At 43.1% G+C, this 15,670-nt stretch overlaps 1 protein-coding gene across 1 annotated transcript in view; it reads right to left on the bottom strand.

Annotated features, from left to right (window-relative positions):
• The window catches only part of GLP1R (glucagon like peptide 1 receptor), an 80,197-nt gene that overhangs the window by 40,358 nt on the left and 24,169 nt on the right, over positions 1-15,670 (bottom strand). Inside the window, exons 2-4 of the mRNA XM_074947618.1 lie at positions 15,117-15,289; positions 13,438-13,591; positions 11,912-12,022 (exon numbers count right to left, since the gene is read on the bottom strand). Coding sequence (XP_074803719.1) covers positions 11,912-12,022; positions 13,438-13,591; positions 15,117-15,289 — 438 coding nt within the window. The remainder of the gene's footprint in view (positions 1-11,911; positions 12,023-13,437; positions 13,592-15,116; positions 15,290-15,670) is intronic.

Genomic DNA, 15,670 nt, shown 5'->3' with positions numbered 1-15,670 from the left:
GTACAAAATATTCCACCCTTTTGTCCTTGGATTGGCCGCTACCACCACCAAACAAATACTGGTTACTGGGGAAGAGCTGTTTGGATACGTCTTTCCCCCCAAAATACTTCCCAAAACCTTGCACCCCACTTCCTGGACAAGGTTTGGTAAAAAGCCTCACCAATTTGCATAGGTGACCACAGACCCAAACCCTTGGATCTGAGAACAATGAAAAAGCATTCAGTTTTCTTACAAAAAGACTTTTAATAGAAATAGAAGTAAATAGAAATAAAAAAAAAAACCCCCCCCGTAAAGTCAGGATGGTAGATACCTTACAGGGTAATTAGATTCAAAACATAGAGAACCCCTCTAGGCAAAAACCTTAAGTTACAAAAAAGATACACAGACAGAAATAATTATTCTATTCAGCACAATTCTTTTCTCAGCCATTTAAAGAAATCATAATCTAACACGTACCTAGCTAGATTACTTACTAAAAGTTCTAAGGCTCCATTCCTGGTCTATCTCCAGCAAAGACAAAATATAGACAGACACACAAACCCTTTGTTTCTCTCCCTCCTCCCAGCTTTTGAAAGTATCTTGTCTCCTCATTGGTCATTTTGGTCAGGTGCCAGCGAGGTTACCTTTAGCTTCTTAACCCTTTACAGGTGAGAGGAGATTTCCTCTGGCCAGGAGGGATTTTAAAGGGGTTTATCCTTCCCTTTATATTTATGACAGTAATGAATACAAATTCTAAAAGTCAACATTTGGAGCGTGTTTGAGGATGAGTTTTTATTTGCCATAATTCCAGAATAAGCGACAGGATCTCTTGGAGGGTGAGAGGTGGAGCATTTGGCTATCACAGAAAACTCTCAGGGGGAAGTGCACCTCAACAAATTAGAGGGAAAGGGTAACAATGCAGATAAACAAGAGAGTCTGTGTGTGAGATTAAAGGAAAACTGCAGCCATTTTGCACAGCCTAGCACTTTTAAAGTTAAAACTGTTTGTGAAACTGTTTTGAAATGAAAGGGGGATGGATTTTTAAAATATATATATTATATAAAATAAAACTATTACTAGAATGTCCTAGACTGTCCATACATATAAGTCTGTGTACATCTTTCTATGAAAAGAAAAATTTGGTCTCAGAAAATCTTTGTATTTTTCAATAAATATTATATACTAATATGTAAGGGATCCAAAAATTAAGATGAACACCACAATAAATAAAAAAGGCAAAGAGTTCCAAACTCATTCAATCCTGGCAATCTATATTCACAGGGGGTCTGATTCTGCTCTTACATGTATGTAACTCTGCCTGATTTCAATGGCAGTACTTCTGATTTACACCAAAGAGATCAGAATTAAAATGTGTGTGTCTCTGTCTGTCTGACTCAGAGGAAGACAAACTCTTAGAATTCAATAGTGTAAACTGAAACACTGCTGATAAATACTAAATTTACCTAAATTAAAAAAAAATCCAGTCTTTGGGGCTTGGAATGTGAATCTTCCAACTAGCTGGTAACTTTCAGATAATAGCCTTAGTCCCTTTTCAGCAAAACACTTGCTATACAAGATTAATGCTTAATTCAGAACTTTAGTTACTAACTAATGACTGGATTAACATTCTCTTTCATCAATACCTAGCAAGAGTATACTTTGTTTCTATTAAAAGATGTAAAGTCCCCTGTAATGAGATGCTATATATTTCTTCACCTGAGACTTCTAATGAAAAAACATCTCGGTGGGGAGTTGTACTTCTATAGAATATAATAAAATAAATACAAATATATTATAGTTAACTGGAAAGGCCACTTTGACCAAAAAATCAATCAATCAATCCTAGATAACAACACAGTCCTACCAAGTATTGACATTTCAACACCTCCCCACGCCCTACACACACCAAGCTGGGGCAGTTGCCCTGAGCTTGACACATATATACCTCCATTGTGTATCTCCTAATGAAATTTCTGACTGTTTATTCCAACAGTCCATATTTTTGTCCTTGAAACAAGAGTGGCATATGTTCTAGAGTTTACCATCTTATAAACAGATGTAGGCTGATAAAGTCAGAGGTAAACTTCCTGTCAGTGAGTGAGTTTTCATATTATTTGCAAAGTGAATTTGTTGATTAGATTGAGACAACTTTTAGTCCAGGGAAGGAAACTTAAAATTTGAATTGCTTTAATGGGGTTGGCAAATGCAAATTAACATCTCTTCTGGGGAGATAATCTGGCCCCTTTCAAGATCAAGTTAACATATTTGAAAGCCTACTACAAACTTTTAATTTTGGTGTAAGAGGGAAAGAAAGTGTAGTGAACCCTCTTGCCCACTTTTACTTTATACCATATTTTAAATGAAACTCCTTTTAGAGGGTGTTTATATAATAAAGAAGGAGATCTTACTGCTGTGGAGGCCTAAACCAAAGAAACTTCTGGGGGAATTACCCTGCTCCTTTCAATCCCACAATTTGGAATCTGTTAGAACGTTTTTATGCAGTAGAGACCTAACAGGGACTGTGTGAGAGTTCTGTTTTTATGGCATCATCTTGACTCAGAGATCCCCAAACTGTGGTGCGCCCCACCTGGGGGGGAGGAACAGAGGAACATTCAGGGGGGTGAGGCCAGCCCCAATGGCAGGTGGGAACGGAGTACCACCCAGCCCTGCTATGCCCCCTCCCTAACCTGGGTGCCTGATTCCCAGCCCGGACCGCGGCCCAGCTCCATGCCCTAGGTCCTGAGCATGGCTGTGGCTCGGCTCCCAGCTCACGGGGGAAGGGGGAGGGCATCGATAGATTCTATTACTGGGGGCGGGGCGGGGGAGCGTGACAGAAGTAGTTTGGGGACCACTGTCTTGACTGGTTACAAGGCCACTGCACAGCCCGCTGCTACTGGGCAGCCCACTGAATTAAGTGAAAGTTATCCAGGATCATAGTGGATTAGGAGGCCAGCTGAATCAGACAGCAGGTACCTCAGCTAGGGATGGATCCTGAACCAAAACCCTGGACACAAACATCCACAAAACTTCAGGTGAGTTTGGCGCCAGATCTGAATTTTGTGAGCTGGTGTCATCTCTATTTATAGCTACTAAATGTGGGTATCAGTAGCAACCAAAGATCTTGGATATGGTGTTTCATTATAATCTACTTAATGCTTATGTTTCAAATAATGTAATTTAAATCAACAGACGCACACCCCCCACAGCCACTAACTTCCGAGCTACCTGAAACAATAAGAAGAGAGGGAACATATTAGCTGTCATAGGGTACTGAGCTATGGCTATGCTCCACCAGGCTGCAGCTAACCTTTATATGCCCCAGTATACATAAAAACAACTGATGTGGTTACTGTGCACATACGTCGTGTTTGGAACCACTATCTCTGGAAGATTTTCTATTTAGGAGGATTTAGTGCCATTAAACAATAAACTATCAGAACCCCAAAGGACATAAGTGTAAAATGAATTGTACTAGCTGCTCCAAGCTTTCCAGGTCCACACAGAATTATTGGCAACTGGCCTTAAATTTTAAAAAAGTAACAATACTGAGATGCATAGCCAGTGACAGTAACTGGATGCTTTCTCTCAAAGGGGCACTGCTATTTTCCTTTAATATTGCTAACTGATGGTACATCGAGGTACATAGTTGCCCTCAATTGCACCCATTTAAATACACTGACTTCAGTGCATACAAAAAGTCACAATATCTTCAGCCATATTTTATGGTTACCAGATTTCCACAGGGTTACTTGTACGTAACTGAGTGCAAAACGTCACACTGTAGTTTTACTAGTGAGCAAATCTCAAAATCTTTGGCTCAGGCAGAAAGGCAGAAGTTCCTCTGAAGCCTTTGTGTTCACAAAAGACCTGATCCAAAGCCTACTGGAGTCACTGAAAGCCTTTATGTTGGCTTCTCTGGGCTTTAGAGTTGGTCTAAAAGTGGGCTGGAAACTTCATGGGAACAGGTCCTCTAGAACATCTGTCAGGACTAAGGAAAACCACAACAGAACTGTTTCACATTTGTCCAACATTTCCAACACAGCCTTGTCTGAGACCAGGAGATGCAGAGGCTACTATGAAAGTAAAAAACAACAAACATTTACCTCAGTGTCCTCAGACTTTGAAGATTAAGTTTTGAGCACCAGTTCAGGTTAGGCTTTATTTTATCTGAAGTGGCTCGCTAAGCACTGTGTTACTGGGCTCCTGAAAAGACGAACAGGTCATGTTCACGAGCACTGAAAATGAAGTCCAGCAGTTAGGATGTTAGGCTGGGACTTGAGGTACCTAGATTCAATTTCCTGCTCTGCTATAGACTGTGTGTGACCTTGGCTTCTCCTCAGTTCCTCATGTGTAAGATGGGGATAATAGTATTTCCCTGGGGCACAGCAGTATTGTGAGGATAAATCCCTTAGAGATCACGAGGTGCTCAGCTGCTGTGGTGATGGAGCACATATAAGTACCTAAGGCAGAGAGGCAATGGAAATGGTTCTGGGTTATCAAAGCAACTAAACAGTTAGGTAGAAGGACTTCAATATGGTGTCAGGTTCCCCAATCTGAACTTCATGCAGCAGGAATATAAAAGGCCTGCTTCATGTGAATCAAATCACATTTGCTACACAGCCTCAACAGGAAAAAATAATTTTCACATCATCTTTAAAGTATTTTGACTGAAATGCTGCAATCAGCAAATGCTCCCCATAGCAGAATGCCCCGAGACTTGCCCACAAAAAGAATAGAAAACAGGTAAGCATCCTCCAAAGTATGTCTTGCTGTCATTGCCAGATGCAGTCCTGGAAACATTATCTAAACAACTGCAGTACACACACAGTGCCAGCTTGTGCTGAAGTACCAGGGGACGCAAATGTTTGGTACCTCATATAATGAAGACGGGAATAAGGTAGTACTTTAGTGACTGGTACGCTGGCCTGCTCATCCCTACTGTGATGCTGAGCCTCTCTGCTGGGATGTGGTGCACAGCAGCTGCTCACCTCCCACTCAACATGCAGCGAAGAATGAACTGCTCTAAACCACAGTCTGTCTAGCTAAGGTACTTGTGTCATAAATATAAAGGGAAGGGTAAAGCCCTTTAAAATCCCACCTGGCCAGAGGAAAAATCCTCTCACCTGTAAAGGGTTAAGAAGCTAGGATAACCTCGCTGGCACCTGACCACAATGACCAATGAGGAGACAAGATACTTTCAAAGCTGGAGGGGGGGAAGAAACAAAGGGTCTGGGTCTGTCTGTGTGATGCTTTTGCCGGGGACAGAACAGGAATGGAGTCTTAGAACTTAGTAAGTAATCTAGCTAGATATGCATTAGATTCTGTTTGTTTAAATGGCTGAGGAAAATAAGCTGTGCTGAATGGAATGGATATTCCTGTCTTTGTGTCTTTCTGTAACTTAAGGTTTTGCCTAGAGGGATTCTCTATGTTTTGAATCTAATTACCCTGTAAGGTATTTACCATCCTGATTTTACAGAGGTGATTCTTTTTACTTTTTCTTCTATTAATATTCTTCTTTTAAGAAACCGATAGTTTTTTCATTGTTCTTAAAATTCAAGGGTTTCGGTCTGTGTTCACCTATGCAAATTGGTGAGGATTTTTATCAAACCTTCCCCAGGAAGGGGGGTGCAAGGTTTTGGTGAGGATTTTGGGGGGAAAGACGTTTCCGAACGGGCTCTTTCCTAATAAAAAAATACCGGTTAGACGTTTGGTGGTGGCAGCGAAAGTCCAAGAGCAAAAGGTAAAATAGTTTGTACCTTGGGGAAGTTTTAACCTAAGCTGGTAAAAGTAAACTTAGGAGGTTTCATGCAGGTCCCCACATCTGCACCCCAGCATTCAGAGTGGGGAAGGAACCTTGACAACTTGTATGGCTTCCGTCACCATATCTGACCCCCTCACAATCTAATGCATTTAATCCTCACAAGCCTCCTGGGAGGTAGCGCAGCACTACTATCCCCATGTTACCAATAGGAAACAGGTATAGAAACACTACAGCCCAGATTCACAAAGGTACTTAGGTATCTAAGTTCCAGTTTTAGGCTCCACTGTGATCCAGTATGCCCCTGCTCACCTGCCAACTAAGCCTGTAGGTGCCTACCCTCACTTGGCACCTAAATTCCAGCTGTAGAAATTCCCTAGGTGCCTAAGTTTCTGCCTCTGAGCATGCACATGTGCACTGCTGCTTCACTCTAGGCATCTAGACACTTATCTCCCACCTAAGCTCAAGAGCTATGCACAAACCAGGGGAAGATAGGCAGGCAAATGCCTACATTTCCTGGGGGAACTGGTCTGGTAAGTGAGCCCTGAGCACCTACTGGGTCAGGGCCATTCAAAATGCAGCCTGAGCCAGAGGAGGTGATGGTAGTTCCCTCCTTGTTACTTGTAGCCCAGTGGTTAGATCACTCAGGTAGGATGTGGGAGATCTAAGTTCAGTTCCCCTTCTGCCTGAAAGGGAGAAAGGACGCAAAGAGGAGAAGCCCACACCTCTCAGGAGAGTGCCCTAATCAACTGAGCTATGGGATACTCTGACACAGGGTCCCTCAAACTGTCTTGTTTAAGTTGTTCCACTGTGTATCAATAATTAAACAGTTCCTGGAGCAGAGGAATTGGACCCTGGGTCTCCCACCTCCTAGGTCCTAACGACCAAGCTAGAGAGTCATTTGCACGCTGTCTGGTCCAGTGATTAATTATTTGTCCAAAGTGGAGCAGCTTCAACAAGAGAGACTGAGGGAGCGCCACATAGAATCAGAACTGGAAGGCACCTCGAGAGGTCATCTAGTCCAGTCCCCTGCACCCGTGGCAGGACTAATTATCTAGACCATTCATGACAGGTGTTTGTCTAACCTGCTCTTAAAAATCTCCAATGATGGAGATTCCACAACCTCCCTAGGCAATTTATTCTAGTGCTTAACCACCCTGACAGTTAGGAAGTTTTTCCTAATGTCTAACATAAGCCTCCCACCTCAGAGTATCCCATAGTTCAGTAATTGAAGTGCTCTTGTTACAGGTGTGGGAGACTCTTGTTCAAACCCTTTCTCTCACTTCTGCAGACAGTGGGGAATTGAACCTGGATTCACCACCATCCCAGGTGAGTGTGCTAAGCACTGGGCTAACAGTCACAAGGCAAGCATCAATAACCCCCTCCCATTTAGTGTGGCATGACACAGGTGCCTCACTCCTTCTCCCAAGAAACTAGACACCTAAGCCACTTGACTCCAGGAGAGAGGTTTCTGGTTGGGGATTGAAAGCAAAGATAGATGCCAAACCCTGAGAGGTCCAAGGCTTGGGACATACCCCTCTTGTTGGCATCTTCTATTGGCTAGCTTAGGTGACTTCCCGCCTAGCATGCTGGCTACAGTAGACTGCATTTTCAGGTGCCAATTTCTCCCCACTCATTGTATGGGAACCTCAGGCTTTGCAGATTACAGTACTGTACCAGTGATCTTCTAGGCACTGCAACACTGGGTGTCACAACACTTAAGTCCCTTTGTGGATCCAAGCCTGCATGACTTTGCTTAAAGTGACACAGGAAGTCTGTAGTTGAATACAGACTAGAGCCCAGGTCTCCCAAGTCCCTGACTAGCACTAAACCCTAAGGGCTAGTGCTTCCTCTGGTCTCAGGCTCATGAGTGACAAACCCCCTGCTATTGGTTACAGCAGATTCAACCAGGACCTTAGCTGATCAACAGACGTGTCAGCCCAGACAGCTCGTCTAAGTCTGGCAGATTGCAAAAAGCTGATATGAAGTATGACTTAGCACTTCTCAGATTCAGGTCATTGTTATTTAATTCACTGGAACTGGGTTCCTAGTTCTCTTCAGCTCCTTCAAAAGTTCCTGACTTGATGCCTAAATATGGATTTAAGTGCTTAATTTTAAGCACATGGATCTGAAAATGCGGCCTTTGCCTCCCCTCAAAGATAGGGGGAGTAAGAGAAAATTCTCCCATTTACTCTAGAATAGGACAGTAGCCTGTTCAGACCCTCCTTGGTCAGGGCACTAAAGCATAGGCTACCAGTTTGATGCAGGCAGAGTTTCAGAAGCTACCACACTGTGGGACACAGTTATACCTCCCTGAGAAAAGTCGGTGGCTGCAGACAGAGAGAAGGGGAGACTGCTGACAGCATCAGGGATTGGACTAATGGCTAAGTGGATGAAAAAACAATCTTCACATCATTTTCAACTTCCTGTCCTGCTAGTCACCCTGCGGAGCTACATGTGTCAGCAAAGCCATGAGTCAGGCTGGTGCTAAGACTGATAGCCCATCAGAATAGAGTGAGGGAGAACGAGACCTGTGAATGAGAAAGACAGAGTAGCTGCTCAAATACAAAGCTGGCCAAGTCTGCAGTATGAACAAGAAGAGTTCCTGCATTACAAAATCTCTCACTGCAAGCACTCACAGTATGGGCTCTTTTTCCAGCCCTCTAATCCAACTGGCACCAGTTCAGGCTTGTTAATGTAACTGGCTAAATGGAATCTGATTACCTTTTAACACAAAATGATCATATTAAGCAATTACTTGGGGGAAGAAAAAAAAAAACCACACACACACACACACCATCTATCCCAAGCCCTAATGTGATAACTATCCAGGCCAAACAGTACAACAGAAAGCAAAGTAAATGGAAAAAACCTATGTTCTACCCCCAGCAGGAGCAGCAGGTCACACTCTCCACAGCATCTGCAATGGCTACAGCCTCACTGCACAAATTGGGAACACAGGAATTGCTACACCAGATCAATAGCCAATAGCAGATGTTGAGAGGAAGATGCAGAAAATCCTGCAGTTGACTGACCTGTTGACAAGAGAAGTTACTTCATAAGGGGCGGCTGACACTGAAAAGTTACATCGGCATTGCTATATCTCACAGGGTGTGAAAAAAAAAAATCACAGGCTAGAGACTTAATTAAGCTGACTTAACCCACAGTGTAGACAGGGCTAGATCGAAGGAAGAATTCTTCCATCCTAGCTACTACCTCTCACGGAGGTGGATTAACTACAGCGATGGGAGAACCCCTTCTGTCCTTGTAGTGAGTGCCTACACTGAAGCACCACAGCTGTGACACTGTAGCATTTTAAGTGTAGGCATATCCTAACCTCTATCAATGGGATGACCCCCAGGCATAAAGTCAAGCATATTCTTAAGGCCGGATCTACACTAAAAAATTAGGTCAACCCAGGTATGTTACTCAGGGGTGTGAAAATCCATACTCCGGAGCAATGTACTTAAGCTGGACTTTACCCCCAGTGCAGACAGTGCTAGGTTAATGGAAGAATTCTGTTGACCGAGCTACCACCTCTTGGGAAGGTGGATCAACTATAGCAATGGGAAAACGCCTCCCACCACTGTAGTGAGTGTCTACACTGAAGTACTACAGGGGCACAGCTGCAGCGCTACAGCTGTGCCACGGCAGCATTTCTAGTGAAGACATAGCTTAAGAGTCACACTTCTCAAGCTACGTTTAACTGTTGCACTTCCCACTCAGTAACATCAGACCTCAAAGAGCCTTTCGAGATACTTCCTGAACAAAGCCTCATTCGTAACTTTCTAGTCTACACATGCTGAAAAGGGAGACAAAATTAGGGGTCCACACCCAGTAGTGCCAGAGCCTATTTTGGATTTATGGGAATGCATTGCTATGTAAGAACACAAACAACGTGAGTGTGGTTATAGAAGGGAATTGGAGGCTTAATTCACTGCTGTACTCCATCTTTTAAACATTTTTCCTCCAGGGAAAAGACAGTGTAAGGATGCAACTCATCTAGTCTGGCAGCATTTTATACCCACTTGGCAGTGGTGTAAATGACTCCACAAGGTGCAGTGCAGTGATGAGTCAGGCCACGGAAATTCAGACTCCTGGGTTACATTTCCAGCTCTCACAGTAACTTTGTGTGTTATCTTCAGCAAATCACTTCATTTCTTTGTTCCCTTCCTTCCCCCAACTCCCTTATGTCAAATAGGAACAATATAGGGTCTAACCAGAAATGAAGAGGAAAGGAGATTGTGAGGCTTAATTTGTGTCTAAACTGCTTTTGCAATCCTCCTGGGCAATACTCTATAGAAGTCCAAAGCATTGCTATTATTTTCACTCAAATACTCTGCTTTCAGGGCAATTCATTTTTTACTTATTTGCAAAAGTATATGAAAGATATTGCACATTCTGATAACTTAGTACCCCACAGTATTGCGTTAAATTCTGACTCTCTCTTGCAGTGATGGTTTCAAGTGTTGTTAGCAGTCAAATGACTGCACGTAGAGTCTTAAAGACTGAAAATAAATGGGTTTGCTGGAGGGAAGGAGTTTAATAACCTACTTACAGGATTAGATATCCAAAAAGATTAGAGTTATTGGAAAGAGTTCTGGAGCATCTGATGGGCTTTTAGGTCAAGTAATTGGAAGGTAAAATACATTTGTGCATTAGTAAGAGAAAATTTTTAAATAGCTTGAAAGATTTAATATCTTTATTAATGATCTGGAGGGGATAAACAAAGAATATTAATTCACAGATGATATCAAGTTGACAGTTGCTACCAACAGCAGAGAAATAATACAAAAGTGAAATATAGACAGAGAGTAAGAAAAATGTTATTCACCTTGGACAAATGCAAAACATACATCTTGGAAAAAATTATCTCCAACATGGGTATTTAGTGTGAGCAAGGTACTGGTAAAGGAGTAATGTGAAAAGTGTAAGGGTCATTCCAGACAGCAAGGGAAAAAGGAGTGAGCAGCTGTGACAGAATATACCTCTACTGTAATAATCTTGGTATAAGGTATGCCTTTTAAGGTATCATCTGAAAACTCAATTTGCTGATCAGTATTGTCCTGTAAAATAGGTGTGGCAACACTGTATGTGAAGTTCTAAGATTCACCTTTATGGTGTTAACACCACATGTTCCAAACCCCACAGTCCTGCCCAAACAGAAGCTGGCAAACAGGTCTGTCCCTAAACAAAGGAATGTGTGCTCTGCTTAATTTGCATTTAAGCAGTAACACGGTCATCATCAAGCAGGAAGGGAACACAAACGGAAGTTCAAACAGGTGGAAAAAAAAAAACAGCAGGGAATATCCTTCTACATAGACTCTGACTCCTTGTTCTCAGCTAGAAATGTTTTTCTACAAGGGGAACGGACACTATAAAAAGGAAGGACGAACACTCCAAGGGATCCCCCCACCCCTTCCTATCACATTCACTGCACCTGAAGAGACAAAGGAAGGTGTTGGACTTTGGGGGAGGGGTCCTGACAAAGAATTTGGTCAATAACACTGCTGAAAGCATGTGGTGAGAAAACTTTGCTTTGACTCTAAATATAGTTTGTTAAATTAGGCACCAGTAAGCATTCTCTTTATTTTTTCTTATAACCATTTCTGACATTTATACCTCTTTACTTGTACTAATTAACAACTACAAAGAGATTTTAAAACTTGTTTTAATCAAATAGAGTACGTTCAAGCTGAAATATCTGGGTAACTCCCTTTGGGGTAACCACATATTATACCCTTATAGGAATAACGGATTTAACATATTCGTACTGTCCAGAAGAGGGGTGGGGAGATGTGATCAGATTCCATTCCATTTGCCTGAACAGCCCAGAGTTGCAAATTATTTTTGTTGCCATGTAGTGGGTTGCTGTGGCATACCAGGGTACAATCCAGAGTAATGAGTAGCTGTGTTACCCCTGCCCTGTAACCTGGGGTGCCCTTTACAATGCCTTGCTCCTCACAAACAGCCTCCAGCATATAAGTCACTCTTATCTGTGTGTGCGCGCTGCAGCCAGCCATACCTTGGCTCCTAGCAGCCATAAAAGTTATCACAGGGTGACCACAACACAGTCCCAGTGCCATGCAATGGCTGTGTAAGTTTAAACAGGCTGCTGAGAGACAAACATCTCACATTTGGGGTTGGATTTGCCCAGAAAGGACAGGCTCTTACCTGTGCTGGCCCAAGGAAGATACCAAGGGCAGCTTACATTCACATAGGTCCCAGGTAGCCCATCAGGCCAGCAGGCATAGTCATCTAATGTCCTGCTGCAGAACTTGCCTTCTGCAGAGAGATGGAGAATGGGATCAAGCATTGCCCTTGAACCATGATGACTGTGAAGAGCAACCATCGGAAAACAGGAGGAATGAAGGTGAAGCAACTGCACCACATAACTGTAAAAGGTTTTGTTTTATTTTAGGAAGGGGAAAAATATACCATTTATCCTCACCCCTTACAAGAATAAAGGAAAGGGACTGAACCTGCCAGGCTGCTCTCTCACTGACTGAACAAATGGGCAGGATGATTGCAGAGCTGACATTGCAAAGATCTTATGCCATGATGCCACAATACCTGCAGCCAGAGGCTTCCATCCTGCCCTGGTGCCAGGTATCCTTCTCATCTCTCTGCCTTTCTGTAGCCCAGTCGCTCATGTTGGTTCTCAGCAGCTCATTCTTGTTATGAATGCTGTAGATAATCTTTCCCTGAGAACTGGTTGCTGTCATGACATTGTGAATTCTAAATACATTGATACATTGCTAATATACCCACACAATGACCATAAATGTGCTAATGCTACAGCTTCACATTTATTAAACCGTCAGTCTTGGAGGGTGTCATTCTGTGCATAATGGCACAAAAGGAGATTAATGTCTCCCTCCCACTACTGCTATCACTATACACTCCATTGTAGCAATCAACTAACAAGAGGCAGCTATGGGGAAACAAATAACATTTTTAAAAAGTGTTTTATAAAAGTAATTTGAGACCTGTGTGGTCCGTTTCAGAGCTTTACTGTAGCACAGAGGCACTCTAGGAGGTCCCAGGCTGTGTCCAATTGTGGGCTGCATTGTCAGCAAGTCTCAGCAATTTGCCAAGCATAACTCTGAACAGATTGCAGCTGGCCTTATCTTCAAACAGAAGATTTCAGACTATAGAGACCATGAACTGCATTCTCATTTACACTAAGGCCCCTTTACACCACTCTGACAGATAAAGGGCCCTTAAAATGGGTGTAAATTAAAAGGGACCGAGTGTATATGGACTTATATGTTGAATACAGGACTCTCCTTGAAGACCCCTGTAGAACCCTCCTTGCTAGGACCTATAGTCTCCCTCAGGCTGCTCCTCCACATTAAAGGCTGCAGGGCACATTGCAGAACTCCGTGGGTGGCATTCATCCTGCAGGCTGCACTGACGATACCACCTGCCTTAGAACCAAAGATGACCCATGGCACTGCAAGATATTTTGGGCCATAGAGATGAATGATTTTATAGCTGATCCATTCCATGTAATCTCCTCTCCCACTGCCTGCATGGAAAGCGGTTAGCCCAGGAAGCAGCCCAACACAAGCAGTGAACTGGAGAGAATGGAAATGGAGTTATGGAGAGGGAGGACTTTCAAGCCCATAAGAGTTCCTTGCCACAGTTAGCAGATGTTTTATAAAAGTAGCTATCCCATTCCTGCCGAGCAGGCTTACCTGCCACAAGAGGGGGCGTCTCATAGAGATACTTCAGGCACTGGAGCTGATATTCTTTCCACTTCTGCATCACTTCAGCGAGGGACCCATATGCACTCTGCAAGAGAAAGGTCTCAGGTACTTTAAGAGCCAAACCAGCTGCTTCACAGACACCCTAGATGAATAAAAACACAGGGTAGATCTAACTGGGCTACAGCTGCAAGTACTAGAACAGCCCTGTCAAGACCCCCTATAAAGAGGGAGAAGGAAATAGAGTTTCATGATCATAAAGAGCATATGTTGCATGCTTGTCTCAGGACAACCAAGGACGTGGCCAATGCAAAACACACAACCTGTCTGACATGGTATGGAGATTTTCCATGAAAAGGTCATGGTCACGAGTGATGCTCATTATCCGATTCACTACCTCCAAACAAACCTTTTCAATGAGCAGGGACATCAGTGAGCTTCCTTGGAAAAGGACTTCTAGCCAACAGCAACTTCTGTGATCCCAAAATTGAGGCCAAGAAAACCCAGCGCATTCAGCTGACACGGTCCAAGTGTTCCTCCAAAGCAGGGACTGAACTTTCCCCTTGTTAACTGCCTCTTGTGGGTGGCAGCTGCTCCAACATCTAGCACACTTCTCGTGGGGGGGAGGGAGGGGGGGTGGGAGAAGGTAAGGATCTGCCTCTGCACATTGCACAGACGCTTACTGCCAGCTACTCAGAGTTTCAGGAAGAGAAAAAGTTTCTACATCTGGTCACTGATGATTAATGTGACCATAGTGAAGCCAAGTGAATTAAGCAGTAGGCATCCTAGGTGGCTCCAACAGGCCCATCTTGTTGCCTGCATTTTCCCTTGTGGTCTTTTAAAAACATCAAACTAACAAAAGCTGAATTATGAACATAAGAATTACCATCCTGTAAGTGACCAATGGTCCATCTAGCCCAGCATCCTGTCTCAGAATGGCCCAGCATGGATGCTTCAGAAGGCATAAAACCAGCAGCATGAACCTAATTGTGCAATACTCTAACATGCGGTGGGGGAAAACGTCATCTAACCCCAGCTGTTGATCAGTTTATGCTTTGAAGCATGAGGATTAAATAACCCTTGTAATTTTATCCTGGCTGCTTTAACTGCCCCTTTTGTTTTTTATCCCTTCACATACCTAAATCCTTTTTGTGGGGGTGGGGGGAAGCCAAGGGCCTACAAAGTATCATTTTAAACTGGCAAAAAAAATTTAAAAAAATGAAGCCGTTTTTAATTATACAAGAGTTTAAAGAAAACTGGGCTGGATTCTTTCCATTACATCAACGTGACTCAACTGAAGCCCATGCAATTGCCGTGCATTTTACACGAATGTAAGCATGAACAGAATTAGACCCTACATTTCTTTAACACGGAGCTTTAAGGGTCCCCCTGCCAGCACTGTACTCCTTCCAATAATTTGAAACATTTAAAATGTTTGTGAAGAAAAATCTGCACATCAAGCCTCTGCCTTGAGCAACTAACCCACCCAAAATAGGGGTCACTAATGGGAGCACATCACAACCATGCTCAGACATACAAGCATGACAATATTGCTCTCACAAACATGAGCTATGTGAGGGCCTGCAGACCTTATTGGCCAATGCATGCTTCCAGGTGCTCCTCTGCTCTTGACTAACGTATTAGTAAGGTTTGTGAAGATCAGAGCTCACGACAAAAACCAGCAAAATGCTGATCAGGCTGAGCTTCTGATGACGAGCAAATGAGTTACTCTCCTGTGACAAATGTCCCAGAAGCCCAAATGAGCAGCAAGTAACACTATCATCATCATGTTCATTCATAAAGATGCTCTCGGGAGGCCTAATGAGGAGTGGGCCCGACTTGCCTAAAACACAACATGGACATTTATTAAGTGCCTGTATTTAAGTGTAGATTTTAATAGCAGTTACAGTCTTTGTCTAGTTGATACAAAGCACTCTGGTCTGCATCTTGACAACTAGGGCTGCGTTGCCAGTCAGATTTCACCCATAGTCCGGACTGAAGGACTAGAATTCAATCATATTTTATACAGGTGTCTATAAACACACAGAAGCCTGTAGGGAGCTTACATGCTCCTGATGTCTGGAAAAAGATAATCAAACCACTTATTTGGGTGCCTAAAGTCAAAAAAATCTAGCCTTCTCCTTTATTAGGTTAGAAAGTCATTCACAAGCCAGCGCTCATTTTCTTCAATTGGATTAATTGTTCCTGAATATTCACCATATAA

Source organism: Natator depressus, chromosome 3 (genome assembly GCF_965152275.1).
Source record: "Natator depressus isolate rNatDep1 chromosome 3, rNatDep2.hap1, whole genome shotgun sequence".
Classification (NCBI taxonomy): domain Eukaryota; kingdom Metazoa; phylum Chordata; order Testudines; family Cheloniidae; genus Natator; species Natator depressus.
This window is presented reverse-complemented; position numbering and strand designations above follow the sequence as displayed.